Genomic DNA, 22,255 nt, shown 5'->3' on the forward strand with positions numbered 1-22,255 from the left:
AGTTGACAGTCCCATACGCAGAAGCCACTTTGGACCAAAGCAACGTTTATCGGTGGTACAAAATGTTCTCAGAAGACCGGGAAGATGTGTACGACGAAAACGGTGCCGGACGCCCGAGCACTTCAAGAACAGACCAAGGCCAGGTATTGGCCAATCGTCGAATCACCGTTAGAGAAGTTGCTGAGGACCTAGACATATCGATTCAATGATTTGGGCAAAAACTGTTCAATTTCGACTAAAAGCAGCATCGCATGAACATTGCTAATGAGATGTTGGACTCTGTCCGCGACTAACCAAATTTGCTCCAGAGGGTCATAACTGGTGACGCAACGTGGGTTTATGGTTATTATTATGACGTGGAAGCCAAAGCTCAATTATCTCAATGGAAGCTGCCGCATGAACGAAGACCGAAAAAGCGCGCCAAGTTCGGTCGAATGCAAAAGTTTTGCTTACCGTTTTCATCGATTGCAGGGGCGTTGTGCATCATGAGTTCTTGCCACAGGGTAAAACGATCAATAAGGAAGCAATCCATAATCCACCAGAAATGCCCGGATTTGTGTAAGAACAAAAATTGGCTCTTGCATCACGATAACGCCCCTGCTCACACATCGTTGCTTGTGCGCGACTTTTTGGCCAAAAACAACACACTTATGATGCCACAATCACCGTATTCCCCACATCTGGCGCCCTGCGACTTTTTCTTGTTCCCGAAACTGAAGAGGCCCATGAAAGGATGACGCTACGATTGACGAGATAAAGACGGCATCGAAGGTGGAGCTGAACGAAATTAAAAAATGATTTTTTGAAGTACTTCGAAGATTGGAAAAAACGTTGGCACAAGTGCATAATATCTCATGGGGACTACTTTGAAGGGGACAAAATAGAAGTTAATGGATAAATAAATAAGTTTTGAAAAAACACAAAATTCGCGATACTTTTTGAATACACCTCGTACAATTCTGGGGATGTGCTAGCGAATAGTACATCACCTCTATGCAACATCTGCAAAAGAATATTCAACGGAGCATAGTAAACGCATGGCGCCATATAGCAGCGACTTTCATCGTGATCTGGACATACCAGCTGTGACTGAAGTATCGAAGAAATTTGCCATAGATCGCAAAGAGCGACTAAAAAATTATGTCAGCAATGCAGCAGCCAGGTTACTTCGGCTGAATTCTACTCAAAGACGTTTAAAACGCACAACTGTAACAGGCCTTATGGGTGATATTGTAAAATGCTTCTTAAAACAAGTTAAATTATCAAATCAAAATTGCTTATTAGTATCCTTTTATATAACTGGCTGGAATTGTACAACGCTTCTAAAACCATTAAGTGGATAAAGTTAGCATTCCAACATCCGCACATTGCGCAGAAAATTCATTTGCAGCACAGAGCAACCCTTCAATTTAACTGAACATTTTCTAAATTTTGAAACTCAGTAATAAGTGTTTTCTTTGAATGTTCTGACTCTCACAGCCTTTCGTACTTATTCACATAAACAAACAAATATTTGTTTTACATATTTTATTAATCATCATAATTTTTCACAGACCTCTCGTTATTGATTGTGTTTTTTCATTAAATTTTTACAACAACTGCGAACTTTACAATGTCACGCCGAACTGTACGTAGCTAAAATACAAAATTTGCATATAAAATTGAAATTGGGTTCATTTTGTGTTTGCGACTTTCAGCTTGCTGAAAAATACAAAAGCTCTCACGTTGCGCGAGTCACTTACACCTCCACACTCAACCAGGACATCGATTTTGAAATAGATCACCGCAAAATGTTGAATCTATATGACAAAATTAATGGAAAAAGAGTGAATGTCACGCCCAAGCTCGTTGAAGAAGAAATATATGCATTGGACAAAGTCCGTTTGCTGCACAACTTCACAGTGATGGAGTTGAAGGAACTGACTTCTCAGCGTAGCATCGATAGTATGTCGAACAGTCGAAAGAGTATGAACATTTTAAGAGGCAAATCCAGTACACGTCTGGGTATGGGAGTTAAGGTGTCACTAGAGGATATAGTTCAAGCGGTAAGTTGCTTAAGGGGTTAGCGGTAGTCAGAGGCCCGAAAAGATGATGATTTTAAATAGTTTTTCCCGCTAATCAATTGTTTTATTTTACAAAAATAAAAACATAGCATTAATACAGCATGTTTCGACTTGAATTTAGCAAATTTAAAAAAAAAAAAATCAATAATTGTAAAAGTTATCGCTGTTTGTGTGGAGCCTGTTTCTCCAGAAGACCCTTGCGCGGATCATCACAAGTCCTTGGAGATTCATCTAAAATCAATCGGACAAAAGAAATAAGTTCTACTAATAGATAATCTGATCGAAGCTTTTTTTCAAAATCAACAACATGGCGGCCTCAGGAAGCATTTTTCAGATTTTCTAGAAAAAAACCGACAATTAATTGTGAAGAAAAACCGAAGTTTTTGAAAAAAAAATTCTTCGATCAGGCACGAGTTTTTTATGTTTTTCAAAAAAAGAGTAAATTTTATTGAAATCTGCGAAGCGGTTTTTTAATTACAGTGGCCACCAGTTCAAAAAACATAGTTTTGTGAAAAACTCATTTGAAGTTTTGCGAACGCTACGGAGTGTCCGAGAGCCCCATGTTAGTTCTTGAATAGCTCAAAAAGTACTGGGTTGCCCATATTCGACGGACCCGACGGATTTCGATGAATTTTTGAGCCCATTCCAATCGACGAGGCTGGTCCTCAATTTCTATTTTCAATTTTATCAATTACAATAATTTTTTTTCTATTGATTGGCTGTTTGTGCACTGCGAACTTGTACAGCCATGTAGCCTACTCAAACAGTTTTAGGCTGTCCATAAACTAGGCTGTCCTATAACTGCTGTAGGCTTAATTTCTAGCAGGGGGTGTCCCAGGTAATTTAGTCTCCGTCGTGCCACCGCTGGGCAGTCACATAGAACATATTCTGCTGTTTCTTGTGCCTCTTTGCAGAGTCTCCAGGAATCGTTTTTAACCGCACTTATCTTTTTCATGTGATAATTAAGTTTACAGTGTCCTGTTAGTGGTTCAGTATAAATTTGTATGTCCTTTCTGCTTAGGTTAAGGATTGCTTCTGCTTTTATCCGTTCTGGATCTATGAGTCTTTTCGATTGCCGCATGCCCGATTGGGCTCTCCCGTAGTCAATTGGGCCTCGTCGTTTACAATGATTAATATGATTGATGGTTGTGTGGATTATTTTAAATTATTTTTGATGTTATTTTGTATGATTTTTTCCAAAATTTTTAATTTTTCTGCTTTCCAGCAATTTTCGGTTGAAGTTATTCTAGGATCTGCTCTAATGTAGAGCAATCTACAAAATATTTTCTGTAAGTATGAACTAATAGCAAGGAAAGTTGATTATGGCTGTGAGAACTCATTTCTTACTGGAATACTACAGTACTAGTACTTACTGACGTAGTGAATCTCTTTTCAGTTATTTAATACTAGCTTATACCCGTGGGTTTCACCCCACATTTCTATCAAAAAGTATGCAATGTAAATAAAACAACTTTAACTTTTTTAAGTCAGTTTAGGTATTATATTAAACGATCGGATATACGACATTTTTTGTTATATTATTTTGAGGATAAATAAAAAGGTTTTTCGGTGCACCAACTCTGGAGCAGGCTACATATAATTGGCCATGGGTAAGACAAGAGTTGGTTAGATTGACTCCTACTTCAGCTAATGATTGTCCCTGAGCTTTATTTAAGGACATTGCGAAAGCCAGTCTAATAGGAAATTGGAGGCGTTTAAAATTGAAAGGTATATCCGTTTTTGAACGTAGTCCCATCGGTATCAGTGGAATTCTTGGTATGAAAACTTTGTGGTTTTCAAAATTTCCTGATAAAACCAAATCATCGGTAAAAGTTTCGAGATGATTAGCCTTGTGCCATTGCATAAACGTGGAGGATCCAAATTACGCTGCATAATTATCATGGCCCCCTTTTTAAGCATCAGTCGATGAGGAGGAATTCCTGATGGGTCCAAGGAGTTAAGAAACTCAACGGGATAATGAACAGCCTGGGATTCTTCGACGACTGTGTCAATGGAATGATAAGTTATGACAGTTCCTGGTAGTATTTCTTGAATTTTGGAATTAATGACATTTACATCGTCATTCTTAGGTGCCAAAATGGCCCTTTCTCGAAGCCATCTATAGTTTGTGTGATTGGCTAAAATATTTGGAAATACCCTTTCCATCAAAGCATCGACTGATAACATAAGTTGACAAAAACGTGGAGGAAAAGAAATTAAATTTGGTGGTAAAGAAACTGGTATTTTTCCATTGCCTATTGTAAGTAGTTGTTCAGAAAAACTTTGATAATAGCAAATTTGGGGGTTCAGGTAGAGGAGGGAGGGAGGGAGAGGATCTTTCCGCTAGAACAACACATTCCAGGCGGCTCTGTTTTAAACTTTCGTGCTTGGCAAAAATTGCAGACTATGCTCATTTCGCCTATTGTTACTTGAGGGTGATACTGATATTCAGCATCTGGTTTATAGTCAAACGCTTCTCTCTTTAAGGTATTAATCCTCACACAGCGCGTTGTTACTGCCATTCTCATCTGACTTAAGCGAAGTGAATGCTGCTCTTCTGTTTCATTTGCTCGATTATCAGCTGCACGTGATCGCAGTCCTTGGCGTCTAAGCTCGCCTTGCTCTTCGTTTTCATTCGCTCGAGAAGCAGCGGAATTTAATCGCAATGTTTCACGCCTAAGCCTAGTTTGCTCTTCGTTTTCATTTGCTCTACACAAAACTTCCCGCCTGCGCAAATCAGCTAAACGACTCGCATGCGCTTCCTCTGACTCATTTGCTCTATTTGCTCGACTGTTTGCTGCCTTCTGACTATGACGACTGAGACGCGGCCTTCTACGGTAAGGCATTTCACTAAATAAAAATATTACATTAAAGAACAATAATAGGTATTCAGTTTTTATAAACCAAAAATACATATATTATTCTATAGATTTTTAAATGCAATTTAATACATTTTCCTTTAACTTTTATAATCTAGAAATGTGGTATAGTAGTAAAACTTTTTGCAACTACGAACTGAAAAACTGCTGAAAATATCAAATAACAGTCCAACTTTTAGAAAAACGCACATGAAACACGCGAAAACATTAAAATCCCACTTTTGTCATTCGATAGATTATTTGTATCACCAAATATTATATATAAATCACACTTAAAATATTTTTAGAACCATAATTTCTTCACATAAATAATCACTCTTACCACCTTTTTAAACTTTTGAAAGTGAACTTAATTATAAGTGGTGAATTGCTTATTATTATTTCAGTAATTTTAAATTATAAGATTGCACTTCTAAAAGCTTTTTGCGAATATAGATATAACAATGGAATGCATCAGCTGTTTTTTGTTTACATATTTACAGTGATGGCGATTAAACGATGATTTTATAACTTGTGGTGTACACTGTCAATATTTTCCGCTAGTTAAACTTGCACTTCAATTTGATATGTGTTGTTTGCTATTTTATTAATTTGGATTATTTCATATTTCATTTCAAAATAAAACTATTTTAGCTTACATACGTAATCATATAGCTTTGAGTGTAATATTTATGTAGCTAAACCGGCGTTATTATCTAGGCATGGCGTAGTTTTTAAAGCATTTTTTTAAATAAAATTGATATTTCGCTTAGATTGCTGGACTGTTTACTTACCGATAAAGCTTTACCAATAAGAGAATGCATTCAATTCAGCAATACCTCATCGTTGATAATATAAATTCGTTTCTATATCAAATAGTCTAACCCCCATATTTCTCTAAGCTCATATTTTTTCTAGGAGTACTAAATACTAACTTCATTAAACTTTTTACCAATTTTTGGTATTCTACCACAAATGCGTCCAGTGATATGCAGTATGAAAAATCCCATTTGTGTAGGAGGTGTAACGCCCCATTTCTAGCTATCGCCAGTTTTCATGCAGGTGTTAGGTATTAACCTTATATAATCTCTTACCAAATTTCACTTGTCTAGCCCAAATACTTCCGGAGATATGGACAATGAAAAATTGCATTTACATGGGAGGTGCCAAGCCCCCTTTTTCGTTTTTCTCAGTTTTCTTGGAGGTGTTAGGGATTAACCTCATATAACCCCTTCCCAAATTTCATTGGTCTAGCCTAAATACTTCCAGAGATATGGACTATAAAAAACTCCAGTTGTATGGGAGGTGCCACGCTTCCTTTTTCATTATACGCAGTTTTTCTGGATGTGGTAAGGACTAATGTCATATAACCCCTTACCAAATTTCAGTAGTCTAACGTAAATACTTCCAGGAATACGGACTATTAAAAATTCCATTTGTATGGGAGGTGCCACGCCCCCTATATATATCAAAATATTTTTTAGCCCATGACCATCCCTGTAAGGTATCCAGTTCGTGTTTCAAATTTGGTTACGATCGGTTTATGCGTTTAGGACGCAAGTCGATCTATAGATACATATGGGCATTTTCACGGTAACGGACGCGACATTTGTACGCTTTTAAGTGCGTCCAAAACAATGAAGACAAAGTAAAAGTTTATATATATTGATATTGTTTTAAAGGGCTGACGGAGTGCTAGATTTTAATATATACGGGAAAGATCTTTTACAAATAAGTACGTAGTTATAAGCAATTATAAAGTCATACGGACGCGACAAAAAATAGAAGTTTTTTTGAGGCGCATTCAGAAATATACAAAATTCAGCAAATTAAGGATTTTTATATATATACAATATATATGTTAATAAATGCGAACAGATGACTGTTATTCGTAGGTTTATGAAATATGATCATTTTCTCTTCGTTTTTTTTAATTGAGTATAGAAGAAATACGGACGCGACATAGCGGACGCGACAAAATTTTCCATGAGCTAAGAAATAGAATTTTTTCATTATAACACTTCTATTTTATTGAAAATAAAAACTCAAGAAATATTACAGTAAAAACGACTTAAAAAATTAAGAAGAAAGTTATTAGTTTTTAGGATGGTCTATTTTAATTATTTTCTTTAATGAATAGACCGTCCGAGCAATTTCAATATATTTACTGTCGAAATATGAATGCATACTTTTAACTCCTTTGATATTTGGATATCGGCCATAATTCTGACAGTTGATTAGAAAAACTATCAATTTGTGTTCCAGAGATATACAAAATGTGAAGTGGCGAAAAAATTCCACTCTAAGATACCGCAATGAAATTCAGCTGCAAGTCTTGGAATACTAGAAAGAATAAATCTATTTTTGAATTGGGAAGTGCTTCCATCAGAGAAAATATAAATGCTGGTAACTCCTTTGTACTGGTTTTGTAAGATATTGATAATTTTGGAAATAAAGCAGTAAACGTCGCATTTACTGTGAGTCAATCTATCACTGATAACAGCATAGGACTTGGTTTCACCAAGAACCCAAGCTACGCACGTAAACACTGTTACTTGGTTATAACTAAAGTGGGCATCTTGAATTTCTTTTTGGCATGTCAAGCGATAATTTTCAGCAAAATCAACTTGAATAACAATTTCATTAGGTGCTAAATTTTTCTTTTTAATTTCAAAGTAATTTTGTTGGTGGCGTTTAATAAAACAATGCATTTTAAAAGCTGGTAACGGAATCTCTAGATCATGAATTAAGTCGCTTAAAGGACCAATAGTGTAGTTTAAAGTTATGCGATCGTCTACTTTTCTACACTGTTTCCATTTGATTTGCGTATCAAATTGATTAATAAACTGTATTGGAACTAGATCGTCTTTAATATCGCGTACACAGCTGTTACAAATATTAGCCATGCACTTTTCATTCATAACGTCGCAGCAAACTGATGTAACACGGTCCTTTTCTTTCTTCTTTTCTAAAAAATTGCTATCACTTTTCATTTTTTGTGATAATCTTTTTCGGTACTCTTGCTTTCGTTTAGCTTCTTTCTTCTTGTCTTCATGCCATTTCTCGACGCTTTCTTTCATTATCTCTATATATTTCGTTGTTATTGCTTTTCTTGCTTCTTTTGCCGTTTTTGCCATCTATAAAATTTTAATCTTGTGCAATCTCTAGGACTTTATTTAAAATTTAAGGTTCGCGGTAACGGACGCGACAAATTTCAAACACCAATAAATTTTATTAATCGTTTTTGTCGAGAGTCAATGGCTAATTTTCTTAAGTGAAATAAGTTATTTGCTTAAAGTCTGAAAGCATTTTATACTTCAACACTTTTTGCACTAATGAGAACAATAAATGCTATTTTTCGGTAACGGACGCGACATATAAGCAGAAGTAATCAAAAAAAAACTACCGTTATTCGATCTCCACTAAGTCTCTCTGCTTGTTAAACATTATGTTACTATCAGTAGAAGATTAAAAACATCATAGTATTGCTTTGAATAAGGGAATATTACAAGGAAAAAAGTTGGTATATTTGGTCAAAAGAGTTAGATTTTTGTAAATTTTGTATATTCGTTGTATATTTCGGCTCAAAATTAAAAGAAAAGAACAATTCTTTTATATTTATAAAGTAAACACATTTGAGATTTATTATTCATCAACAAAAAGTTCTCAGGAACAGTTTGAGTTTTGCACTCGTGGTTGACCTTTTTGTGAAAATGCCCATATGTATATTAATATACATAATTTGAATTTTATATATTATATATCTCATATAAAAGGTGTTTTTTTTTAGAGGTTAGGTTTTCAAGATGAAATAAAACGTATATAATTTAATGTTATGGCCAAGAATTTAGCTTTATTATAAAGATAAGGGTTTGCCATTATGTTTTAAAAATGATTTCGGGCAAGTGGCCGCCGCGGCTGGCTCGAATAAATTCCAGCCGAGAGGCCCAATTTTCGACCACTTTTTGCAGCAATTGGGGCCGTATGTCAGCAATAACGCGCCGAATATTCTATTCGAAGACGTCAATCGTCTCGGGCTTATCTGCGTAGACAAGCGACTTCACATAGCCCCACAAGAAATAGTCCAGCGGTGTTATATCGCACGATCTTGGAGGCCACGCCACAGGTCCACGGCGCGAGATAATGCGCTCACCAAAAGTTTCCTTCAATAAATCGATTTTTGCGTTGGCTGTATGGCATGTAGCGCCGTCTTGTTGGAACCAAAGATCGTCCACATCAACATCGTCCAATTCAGGCACGAAAAAGTCATTAATCATGGCTCTATAGCGCTCTCCATTGACTGTAACATTATGGCCGGCTTCATTTTTAAAGAAATATGGACCAATGATCCCCTCTGCCCATAGAGCACACCAAACAGTGACTTTTTGAGGATGTAACGGCGTCTCAGCAATGGCTTGTGAAATGCGACAATTTTGCTTATTGACATACCCATTCAACCAAAAGTGAGCTTCATCGCTGAACAAAATTTTCTTGTGAAAATCGGGATCGGTGGCCATCTCGTTTTGGGCCCAAATTTGCACGATTTGCAAACGTTGTTCAGGTGTAAGTCTATTCATTATGAAATGGCAAACCAAACTGAGCAAAAATCAAGTGACAGCTGTCAAAAAGACCATCTACGAAAAAAGTAGTGCCAACTTGAAAACCTAACCTCTAAAAAAACACCCTTTATAAAATAAAGTCAACTTTTTGTGTGTGTTCGCTAACCGGCCGTGTCTTTGCACCGAATTAAACCAAACTTACACACGTTGTTAAGAAGGTATTGAAGATGGTTTCCGTATAGTTTGGATACCTATTGGTGGATAGGGTTAGAGATATAAGTCAAAACGTGGACCCGGGTAACCTTGGGATGTGTATGTACAATGTGGGTATCAAATGGAAGCTGTTGGTGAATGCTTTAGTTCAGAGTATTTTTCATGCCGCTCCGTGACTAGGGTCTCGAGATAGAGACCAAAACGTGGACCCTAGAATGTGTTTGTACAATATGGATATCAAATGAAAGCTGTTGGTGAATGCTTTAGTTCAGAGTATTTTTCGTGCCGCTCCGTGACTAGGGTCTGGAGATAGAGACCACAACGTGGACCCTAGAATGTGTTTGTACAATATGGATATCAAATTGAAGCTTTAGTACAGAGTATTTTTCATGCCGCTCCGTGACTGGGGTCTCGAGATATAGGTCAAAACGTGGACCCGGGTAACCTTTGGATGTGTATGTACAATATGGGTATCAAATGAAAGCTGTTGATAAGTGCTTTAATACGGGGTAATTTTCCTACCTATTGATGAATAGGGTCTCGAAATATATGCCAAAACGTGGACCCGCCGTGTCTTTGCACCGAATTAAACCAAACTTGCACACATTGTTAAGTAAGTATTGAAAATGGGTTTCATAAAGTTTGGTGGTAATTCGGAACACTGGCAACGCGTACAGCGTTCTTTTGAACCAGCCATAATGTCGTTTACTCTTTCAACGCTTGGGGCGGAACTGAACTGTCAAATTGACAGTGTGAGTTACAATGTGTCAATATTTCTTTCTGATTTGGAAGTGTAAGCACTTTTTGTGAATTTTTTTGGAGGGATTTTGGAACAGTGAATAATTTGAGAATTTAATGTGAAATCCGAATGTTCAAATGAAATTATGTGTTCGTGGGAAAAACATTTTTTTTCGTTTTTTTTTTTTGAAAAATATAAATGGATAATGGTTAAAAAAGGTCCAATGCTTAATAAAACATATAAATTGAAACGAAAAGTACATGGATGATCAGCAAAAAAGACGATTGTTTCTTAGTTATTAATTTGCGTTGATTTGAAATTTAAAAACAATCTTCTTTTTTCCTGATTTTCAATTTATATTTTATATTTACTCAAAAACAAATAGAAAAAAAAAATATTGTTTATGCCAAAGCGCTTGAATAAAGAATAAAGAAATAAATAATATGAAAACCATTACTTTTCTGTTCTAAACTATATCTATTCTATTTTAGTGTGCCCAGCGAAGCGGGCCGGGTTTGCTAGTATTATATATAGATTAATCAAGAAATTAAAAAAAAAAATCAAGTAACAATCAAATAGTTCAAAAAATCAAATAATTATATGTAATCAGGTAATTAGATATGCTCGCCACTGTACTTATAGATCCCACATCGAAATTTGAAAGTCACCTTTTGTTAAATAAACGTTAATTTCTGTGAGTAGTCCATGCATTTTATATTTTTTAAATATTTCTCCATATTTTATTCACCCTCCAGATTGGTAGCAAATATGTGATTACCAAGGAATCGGGAGAAAAGCCACGTGAAGATTTACTTCCCAAGCCAAGAGCGCGTAAATTACCATTTATTAAAGTGGTTTTGCGTAAGACTGCAGAGATTTTTTTGTTCGAACAAAACAGTTGCACTGTTGCGAAAGGCAGCGAGGAGGCTGAATTGGTAGAGCAGGACAACCGTGTCTACGAATATCTGACTGCGGGTAGAGGAAAAATTCGGCGGCGCTCCGAAGCCGAGACGCAGACAAAAGATATTTTCAAAATTACACGCACCGTTAATACAACCGTTAAGAAACAGACCGAAAGTGCAACTTATGTGTCCTTCTTTGAAATGTTCGACACCTACCAAAAGCTGCTCCATCTAACATCGCCCACTCTGACTAAAGAGCCATCACTTATGGCGATGAATTTTAATACGGGCAAATTTGGTAAGATCGTAGACAATCCGAAATTCTCTTATGCGGCCATGGTATTGGAACGCATATTGGCCAGCAATTACTATCAGGATGGACAGCGACGCTATCGCAATATGGTAGTGCCGAGTAAAATGGATAAAGTTGCCGAATACAAGTATACGTTGAACCTTCTGTATCGTCTAATGGAGCCTACATTTGAAATAGGGAAAGGCGCTAAAAATCGTAAAGCGGTCTCGGCTATAAGTTTCTGTTATGGCAATGGTGATTTGGTAGCCGTCGGCTATGGTTTCTATTCGCACTCGGCCAAAGTAACTGTAAGCAGCGGCAATGTATGCATTTGGAGCATGAAGAATCCACATAATCCGGAACGCTCTTACGCCTATCATGTGCCAGTAACGGCTGTGGAGTTTTCACCATTTCTACCGTTCCTAATTGCTGTCGGTTTATATGACGGCTCTGTGAAAGTGCTTAACATCACGAAACCCCATGGACTGCCTTTGGCCGTTTCGCAACGCAACGTTTTATTGAGCTCTGAACCGGTGACGGCGATTCAATGGTTTCATGGACCGCATAATGAATCCACCGAAATCGATCCGTTTTTGGTATTGACACGCGATGGTAAAGTGGCAAAGTTTCGCATTATACCCAGCCCATATCTATTGGGTATGCGCCAGATGGAGTTGAATCGTATTGTCGGTAATCCTGAGGGTTTACAAAAGCAGTCAGTTAATATTACAATGCAAGGCAAATACGAATCGAATCGTCATCCGTGTGGACTGAATCTTGTGCTGCATCCATTTGAGAGTGATTTGTATTTCATACTCACCGATGAAGGTTGCATCCAGAAGTGTTCGCTCAACCATACACATTCGTATCTCGAAGCGTTGAAGGTGCATGAGGGCTCCGTTAACCACATGGACTTTTCACCTTGGTCACCGAAACTGTTTCTAACCTGCGGCAATGACTGGTAAGTGTTAAAGGGAGTTTGAAACTAGGGCGAAGTGAAGAAAAGTTTTTTTATTTAATTCATATACGAGGCAAGAGGCTGAAAGAAAGTCACCCATAAATCAATTTTGTTCAATTTTTTTGTGAATTATATCTGCAGAAAATAAAATCTTTGTATCATAGTTTTTGACCCATGTAACGCGTAGTTGCCACACTATCCAAATTTTAATTTTCGTGCTATTTAATTTTCAAATGTCAATAACTTTTGAACGCATTCGTCTTCTTCTTGATTGGCGCGATAACCCTTATGAGATTTTGGCCGAGTTTAACACAGCGCGGCAGTCACTTATTTCTCGTGCTAACCGGCCCCAGTTGGACACATCAAGGGAAGCGTCGTCCTTCTCCACCTGATATTTCCATCGTAGAGGTCTTCCTCCTCCTCTGTTATTACCAGCTGGTAACACATCGAATGTTCTCAGAGGCGGACGACATAGCCCAGCCAGCGTAGCCGCTGGATCTTTATTCGCTGCGCTATGTCTGTGTCGCCGTAAAACTCATACAATTCGTTGTTTCATCGCCTACGATACTCGTTGCCACCAACGAGCAAAGGCCCAAAAATCTTACACAGAATCTTTCTCCCAAATACTCCAATGGACGCCTCAACGGATATTTTCATCGTCAAACCTTCTTAGGATGGGCATGATGAGAGCCTTATAGAGTGGTTTGTTTGGTTTGTCGAAAAAATCTTTTTTTTCCTCTTTCACTCCTCTCGGGAGCATAGGGCCTCGAAAAGACTCATACATCGTACACGGTTCTGTGCTGTTGTTTTTTCACCGTCCCATGAGATGTCGGCATCTGCTAGTTCGCGCTGCATCGATCGTCTTCAAATGTTTTTGGTCAACCGCGCCCTCGGCTCCTTTGCGGGTTCCTGTCCAGTAGCATTCTCGTGATGGTGGTTTTCTCAGTGTGTGACCTATCCATCGCCACTTTCTGCATTTGATCGCCTAAGAATGGGTTCCTCGTTCGTTAATCTCCACTGATGGATACTGATGGTGTTTGGCCAGAATATTTTGCAGATGATGCGAAGGCATTTGTTGATGAAGGATTGTAGCCTCTGTGTGATGGTGTTAGAGACCAGCCTTGGATGAGCCGAATATTCGTAGTTTAGTGCGCCTGGAGATTTGCGAACTCCCCCATACCGTATGTATTCGCCCGAATGCCGTCCTTGCTTTGTTTAGCCTGCAGTTGACGAATTCCACCGGGCATCCGTCAACCAATATCTGCCTTGCATTATCGTGGTTAACTCTCATAGCCTTGGTTTTGGTGCTGACCGTCAGTACGAGAGTGCGTGCTAGCGCGACTAGTTTGTGCGCCTTCGCTTGCATGGGAGAGAGTTTATGAGAGAGGAGGCAGATGTCATCGGCAAAGTCGAGATCCTCAAGATGTCCGGTAAAACTCCATATGATGCCTTTTTTGTGCAGGGTCAGTTGGCTCAAGGAATCATCAAGGACGATGGCGAAGAGAAAGGGCGACAGGGGACAACCTTGCTTTACGCCTGCGTTGGTAGTGAGTGGATCGCTAACATCGGCTTTGTGAAGCACTGCCAGTTCGGAGTTCTCGTAGGGGCTTTGGTGAGGCGGATTATCTTGGCAGTAACTCCCTTTCCACTCAGTGCTACCCATATTGCGTATCGTTTGATAGTGTCGAACGCCTTCTTAAAGCCTACGAACAACATGTAGAGCGGGGAGCGCCACTCAACTGATTGTTCTACTATAATCCGGAAGTGGTTTGGCTTGATCAACACAGCTTCGGTGAGGTCGAAAACCAGCTTGCTCGTCTCTTAAGAAGCGTTCGATATCTTTGAGCCTGCTTTGTATGATCGCGGCTACAATTTTACGCATGGTGTTAAGTAGGGTTATTCCTCGCCAGTTGCCGCAGTCACGCAGATCGCCTTTCTTGAGCAGCTTTATTATGATACATTTTGTTCAGAAAGGAGGCAGCTTTTTATTGCTGCAGACAGCGGTGATGTGGGGACGAAAAGTATCCCCTGATATTTTCGGATCGGCTGTTATTAGTTCAGGCTGTGTGCTATCTTCGCCCACCGCTTTGTTGTTAATTGCATCCTTAATCTCCGCTAGACTGGGGCAGGCTGCTGCTATTTTTTTGATGGTTGTTATTGTGCTGCCCACTTTGAAGCTAAGTATACTGCTAAGAGCAATGTTGCTAGGGTCTTCAAAGTGTTCCTTTCGTCTGTGGATCTGGTCGAAAAAATTTAGATCTCAATAATCATTCTACAAACTCTTATCAAAAACAGTGGAATTGGGATGAATAGTTTATGGAATTTTTCTAATTTTTTTTGAAGATCTAAACTCGATTTTTGATAGGGTTTTTATAAAACAGAGAGCCACATCTGTAATCTGTCTTGTGTTCTTGAAACTTTTGAGGCTGTAAAAAAATGAGTTCCATTTTTATAGTGGAAATGTATATTACTTGGGAGCTATTAACGCCAAACGTCATGAAATGCATGCCCTGAAACATCCTTGTACATTTTTGTTTTTTGTTTTCGCACCATAAACGTCGCTACTTAGTTTAAGTGATTCCACTAAACATTTTTCTCTTCTTCTCTTGGATTTTCTCCTCAATGGTGGAACTGCTTCTGCGTTGATGCGAGGTAGAGGTCCCAGACGGCGTCCTAAGAAGGATACTTACTCACCGTTTTAAAATCCTATGCTCAATGTTTTTCAGCATAAGTTTCTATTTCACGCTTCTTTCTTCGGTTCATATCCTCCACGAAATTTGCGACGCCATTCCATTTTTCTTCGTCTGTCATCATTTTCTCGATTATTTCGACAGGTGTAAATACAGCGATTGCTCGTTGCGGAGCTGATCTTTCTGTGTTCCACCTGTCGCATTTAAAGAAGGTGTGCTCCTCAACATCACACTCAGTATCTCAATAAATTCAGTTTGGTAGGTTCAACTTTCTCATACGCCACAAATACTTGCGAAAGGCTACGTGTGCGGAAAAACTGTGTGAGGTAATAGTTAACTTCACTGTGCTTTCTTTGTACCCATTTTTTTTACATCGGGTATTAGTCCGTTCAGAGTTACATCTTATTTGCTAAAGTGTGAGCGTTTGAGTTCTAATGTCGAAGAAGCATCGTCCTGGAATTCATGAAATTTTTGCCTCTTATCTCCGTTTGCTCTCTAGCTAGAAAATCTATACGAGTGATTCCGGCGATAACAAAAACCGTGCAATGTTTTGTACGAAGAAACCCCTCTGAGAGCGCAGGTGCGTTGCACAGAGTGTAGAGTTTATCGCCGGCATTTAACACTTACCGAATCTGCCTATTTTTTGCGTTCGTAAAAAAGAATCGAGTTCGTCGTTTCCGTTTGCTCTGAGTTGGACATCCCAGGTTTGGCATGAGCTTACTTAACATGCCACTTACTTTGGCAGCTCTTGTGGCAGCATGATTTGTGTGCGCCCAGTAAGTTAGCCTTGCATTTTCTTTGCGATTGCCCAGCCTTAGCTAAAACCAGAGCAGGTTGTCTAGGTAAACACTTTTTAAATTCTCTTACAGAACTATCTGGCGCGGGGATTAGACCAATCCTACGCTTCATAAGAGCCTCAAAATGGTTTCATCAAGATAAATAAGCAAGGTTCCCGTGTCCCATAGTAGTATCACAACGGGCCTGCAAGGTCTAAGTGCGATAGTCATTCGAACCGACTACCACCATAACCTAACCTAACTAAGTTAGCCTTGTGTCTATATGCACACCTAGGTATTTGGCCACTCTTTTTGTAGATAAAGTGGCACCGAGCACTTGCATATCACTTTTAATGGGCAACATCTGTTTGGGTTAGAAGTCTTAGCTCTGTTTTCTCTGTGGCCAGTTTTAATTCGTGGTGCTCTAGCCATGTCTGTGCTCGGGTCATCACCTGATTTACCTTACTTTTGGCTTTGTCAGTGTTTCGAGCGATTATTCTAGCTGCAATTTCATCTGCGTATCCCAATAAATGCACCTGCTCAGGCATCTCTATTCGAAGGATTCATCGCAACTTATATTCCAAAGTTCAGGTCCGAGTATTGATGGGCCGCCCTGCTATTATTTGGTCTTCCATCCTCCTCGGGCTTCGTATCCTTTCACATTAGAGTGTTAAGTAATGCAGATATCTAAAAAAAATGTATAGTTCTTCAGCCATCTCTTAGTATATTTAGTTTAAGTTGGGTTCATCGAAGGATACTCGAAAAAGAGAGCGCCAATGAGTAGCAACCAGATGGGAGTCTACTGTGATTAAGAAAAAAAAGCGGTACGGTCGGAAGCAGCTGACAGAAGAATATTTTCTATACTGTTTCGAACAATATACGAGGGGTGATTTTTAAATGTCGGGATTAGAGAACACAAACAAATTTTAATCATCGAAAATCACTTTATTGTTTTTCAAAATATTCTCCATGAAGATCTATACACTTTTGCATGCGTTTGAACCAATTGTCGAAGCACTTTTGCCACTCTGAATGAGGTACTTCCAAAACATGCATTCTGAATGCCGCAACCGCTTCTTCAGGTGTCGAAAAACGTTGACCTCTCAGTTTGTTTTTTACGTACGGGAATAAAAAGAAGTCACTCGGTGCCAAGTCAGCACTATACGGCGGATGACCCATTAATTCGATGTTTTGGGTGCTCAAAAATGCAGTTGTTTGAGCCGATGTGTGAGAGCTCGCATTGTCCTGGTGAAGAGTGATCCGTCTTTGGCGATTGGTTTTCCTAATTTCTTGGAAGACAACTGGCAAACAAATGGTTGTGTAGCACTCAGAATTTACTGTTCTGCGTTGTTCTAGTGGTACGGTTGCGACATGTCCAGTTTTTCCGAAAAAACAGGCGACCAGCGACCATTTGCTTGGAAGTGCCTCGTGCGCGAACAACTTTTGTTGGATTTGGCTCATCTTGAAACACCCATACAGTCGCCTGCTGTTTACTTTCGGGCTCATACGCGAAAATTCATGATTCATCACCTGTCACGATGTCATAGACGTGTTTCGAAGCCTCACGATCGTATTTTTTGAGCATTTCCTTCGACCAATCGTCACGAGCCTGTTTTTGAGTGCTTGACAAATTGTGTGGGATCCAACGCGAACAAATTTTTTTGACAGTCAAATGTTTATGCAATATTGAATGTATGCTGGTCCCACTAATGCCTAAGATTGTCTCAATCTCACGATAGGTCACATGACGATCTTGCAATATCAGTTCGCGCACAGCATCAATGGTTTTCGGAACAACAACTGATTTTGGACGACCTTCACGAAATTCGTCTTGGAGTGAGCTACGACCACGATTGAATTCACCATACCATCGATAAACACTGGTCATTGATGGAGCTTCATCGCCAAAAAAATGAATTAAGTTCATCCATGCAATGTTGCTGAGTTAATCCACGTCGAAAGTTGTAAAAAATAATCGCACGAAAATGTTCACGATTTAATTCCATTTTTGGACCGAGATGAATCTTTTAAGTTACTGTAAACAACACAAATAGAGCTGGTATTTCAAAACGTTCTGAGTACGTAAAAGCCAAAAAGTGGCAAACTTTGCGATACAGCTGTCAGTTGCCAGATTGCAACACCAGGGTTGCCAAATCCCGAAATATAAAAGGCACCCCTCGTATTCGTATGGACTATTGGAAGAAAAAAATCCATGTTGACGGGAATGAGTTTTAATTCTCTTTTTTTTTTTTGAAGATACACTGATAATTTTCCTAACAAAAAAGGACAAAAATCTCCTGGCCACTTTTTTCATTGACTGATGAAAATTTGTAAAAATGAGTTATTGTAGAATTTTCGAAATTCACCCTTAACGGCCGAGAGCTTTGATAAATGATAAATAAATGAAATGAAAACTGAATTCTTTTCGTGTCCTCATATTGGGGCCTTTCGTTTTCCATCGCATAAGTACTATGTCCCCATAGCGGGGCCTTTCGGCAGTTAAGGTTTCATTTTTTTTTTTTAAAGTGCCTTTAGTAGTTTTTTGCTTTCATATTTTTATTTAAAGTTCGTCTGAGTATACATACAACTTCAAGCTCTACTTTCTATCTACTTTTCCAGGACCATTCGCATTTGGTTGGAGGGCATATTTCAGCCTCTCATCACTCTGTGCAGCCGCTTTGCACCAGTCCATTGCGCTATGTGGAGCCGCACTCATTCGACGGTAATTATTGCAATCAATCGGGAAACTATCGATATTTGGGATTTGCGGCGAAATATTTTAATGCCCGTGTCGTCGCAGCACGTAGACAGATCGTTTCAAACGTTGGGCAAGTGAGTACAAAAACAAATAGAATTTTGTTTAAACTCTGATTGTAATGATTTAAAGAGTTTCAAGATTACGTGAATATGTAGAAATATTTGAACCTACATAATTACACATACATATACATTCTCATAAACTTACAGAAGCATTCCAAACGTATACCCCATACCAAGTTTTTTTAAGCACTTTAAGTAAATTACCCCTCTTACTTATTTTCCCGCAACTTTAAAAAATCGATGCCTTTTTTGTAAACTGTCTCCCACAGATTGAGTTTGTGTGGCAGATCGTTAGCCGTTGGTAATGAACGCGGAAATTTATTGATGTTCAGCTTTGAAGATATGCCTTTTCAGCCGTATGCTCAGTACAAGGAGTTGGAGAAAGCGATCTACAAGGCAATTGAAACTTCACCGACTCTAATAAATGAGTTGAAAAATATTGGCTACTTTGGATATGGAAAGAAAAAGAATAAAAACTTTTGATTTTACATAGAATTTTTTGGATGCCTGTTGGGATCCTGATGCAATAATAAAAGGTTGTGTTAAGTTTGACAACTGATTTCGGGTGCTACTTAATCCATTGGGGTGATTTGGAAGTAAGTGAAAAAGGGACAGAAGTTGATCGCCTTCCTGAAAAGCTAGAAAGAAATTGGTCAATGTAAACTTAGAATAATTTTATGCTATTTTATGAATGGCTTACCTAAAAGGGAAATCTACCTAGACAGTTTTACACGAGGTAGTAGGGACTGTAGAGAAATCTCTGGAGGGAGAACAATTCACTTTGGCGTCGTTTATAGACATAGAGGGCGCTTTTAATAAAGTTACGGTTGAGTCAATTGTCACGGCTCTAAATAGGCTAGGGGTAGAAAGACCTATCTACCTCTGGATCTCGTCTCTGTTTATATATATATATAATTGGCGCGTACACCCTTTTTGGTTGTTTGGCCGAGCTCCTCCTCCTATTTGTTTCGTGCGTCTTGATGTTATTGCACAAATGGAGGGACCTACAGTTTCAAGCCGATTCCGAACGGCAATATTTTTATGAGGAGCTTTTTCATGGCAGAGGAGGTTGGCCATTGCCTGTCGAGGGGCGACCGCTATTAGAAAAATGTTTTTCTTAATTTTGGTGTTTTCACCGAGATTCGAACCAACGTTCTCTCTGTGAATTTCGAATGGTAGTCACGCACCAACCGATTCGGCTACGGCGACCGCCTGGTGGTAGTTAAATAAATGCTATAGCAGGGGGGCGAGAATCAATAAGTTCATACATAAGGGTACACCGCAGGGCGTCGTCCTCTCGTCTCTCCTTTGACTAGTAGCTATTGATGAAGCTTAAACAGGGGCGGGGTAAAGGTGGTAGCATATGCCGATGACTTGGCCCTAATGGTCTCAGGACCCTTCCGTCAGTAATGGCTGAAATTTTGGAAGGTACACTGGCTATACTCAGTAGTTGGGTTACCAGTTGCGGTCTCAGTGTCAACTCTGACAAAACGGAGTTGATGCTATTCACCAGGAAATACAAGCCTCCGCCTTTTAAGCTTCCAAGACTAAACAACCAGTGTCTTACACTGTCATTGGAAGTCAAGTATCTTGGTATAATACTTGACCCCAAGCTCCACTGGAAGTTGCACATAGAAAATCGAGTTAAGAATGCCAGTATAGCCTTCTATGCCTGTAAATCTATGTTCTGCAAAAATGGGGTCTCAAGCCATGTGTCGTACTTTGGATGTACAACTTAGTGGTTCTGCTAATTTTGACATATGGTTGCCTAGTCTGGTGGGTAGATCTTCAGAAGGGCTACAACACCACTAAACTAGAGAGAGTGCATGTGTGGGCATCACTGGTGCTTATAGAACATGTCCCACTGCTGCCCTCAACGTTATTCTGCACTTACTGCCCGTGGATCTGCAAGTTAAATCCATTGCTGCTCAGAGCGCTATTAGGTTGAAGGAGATTGGTCTCTGGAGATAACTTCCTGTAGGTCATAGTAGCAACTTGAAGCAGATCTCCCTTCCTTCTCTATACTTCGCACTGATCTCTCCATCCGCAAACTGGGCTTTGAGGGTTGCACTAGGACTATCTTTCCGAGCAGGCAAGATAGGAAAGAGGGAAGAGTCGGCACGGATATAGGTACGTCTGTTTTCCCTGACGGATCCAAGATGGAATCAGGAGTGGGAGCGGAGTTTTTCTCTAAATCAGCCAGCATTTCGGTCTGCTTTAAACTGCCGAAAGCGAGCAGCGTTTTTCAAGCAGAGGTCTTCGCCATCCTACAAGCATGCAAAATGCTGAGAGAATACTGTTTGGAGGGAGACATTAATATTTTTTCCGATAGTCAAGCTGCGATCAAGGCCCTGTCATCGTAGTATTGCAGTTCTCTTCTGGTAAAATCCTGTAAGGAGGAACTCAAACATCTCGAATGAGCTGGAAAAATTTCGCTTATCTGCGTTCCTGGGCACAGGAATATAGAGGTAAATGAAATTGCCGATGAACTTCCCAAGAAGAGGTCAGTTCAGTTGCCCCCTTCTCAGACATCGGTGTCTCCTTGAACGTTGTTTAAGGGAAACTACACAATTTCTTTCTAAAAAAAGCGCAAGATAGATACATCGCCATCTCATCGTGTACTATTTCGAAAACACTATGGCCTCAATACGATATAAACAGAACGCTTAAGGGGATGGGAATAACATTGAATTACGGGCTGTTGGAACCAAATGTTGTGAAGATCATGGGCTTCAATTTCTGGCATCAAAAAGTCGTTTATCATGGTGCGATAGCGTTCACCATTCTCTGTTACACTGGCGGCAGCCTCGCTTTTGAAAAAATATTGGCCGATGATTTCTCCATCCCATGAGGCGCACCAAACCGTATGAATATAATGGCTGCAGGTTGTTCTTCAGCCCAAGTACGGCAATTCTGCTTATTGACGTATCCATTAAGCCAAAAATCAGCCTCAGCTCTGAATGAAATTCGGGTTCCGAAATTCAGAGCTTCGGCGAGTTTTTCTAGGGCGAAATGACTGAAGCTATGATGCTTTGGAAGATCGGCCGGCTTTAAATCTTGGACTAGCTGTATTTTATATACTATACTTCCAAACCAATATCTTTGCGTTAAATCGCCCAAGTAGTGTCTTAATATAGGCACTAAGTTGTTGAGATCGGCACCCAATCGATTATTTCGGATCTTTGGCAAAATTCTCATTTATAGCCGCAATATTCTCTTAACTTCGCACTGTACGTAGTCTTATCGGTCGAGTATCATTAAGTATTAACTGGTCATTGTTTAATAGGCAGCCATACTAGAAGGTTACGATTCCAGTACTTCGATTTCTGTAGAAGCTGCCTTAATACTGAAGAAGAGGAAACAGTCAGACACCTTTTATGTGAGT

The 22,255-nt window shown here is 39.2% G+C and overlaps 1 protein-coding gene across 1 annotated transcript; it reads left to right on the forward strand.

Annotated features, from left to right (window-relative positions):
* Positions 1–1,517: 1,517 nt before the first annotated feature.
* Positions 1,518–19,406, forward strand: LOC128856277 (dynein axonemal intermediate chain 4). Its single transcript, XM_054091573.1, has 5 exons — positions 1,518–1,627; positions 1,698–2,045; positions 11,188–12,587; positions 18,670–18,882; positions 19,140–19,406. Exons 1-5 carry the CDS (start codon positions 1,613–1,615, stop codon positions 19,351–19,353), a joined length of 2,190 nt encoding a protein of 729 aa, XP_053947548.1. The 5' UTR covers positions 1,518–1,612; the 3' UTR covers positions 19,354–19,406.
* Positions 19,407–22,255: the final 2,849 nt, after the last annotated feature.

This window comes from Anastrepha ludens, chromosome 3 (genome assembly GCF_028408465.1).
Source record: "Anastrepha ludens isolate Willacy chromosome 3, idAnaLude1.1, whole genome shotgun sequence".
Classification (NCBI taxonomy): Eukaryota; Metazoa; Arthropoda; class Insecta; order Diptera; family Tephritidae; genus Anastrepha; species Anastrepha ludens.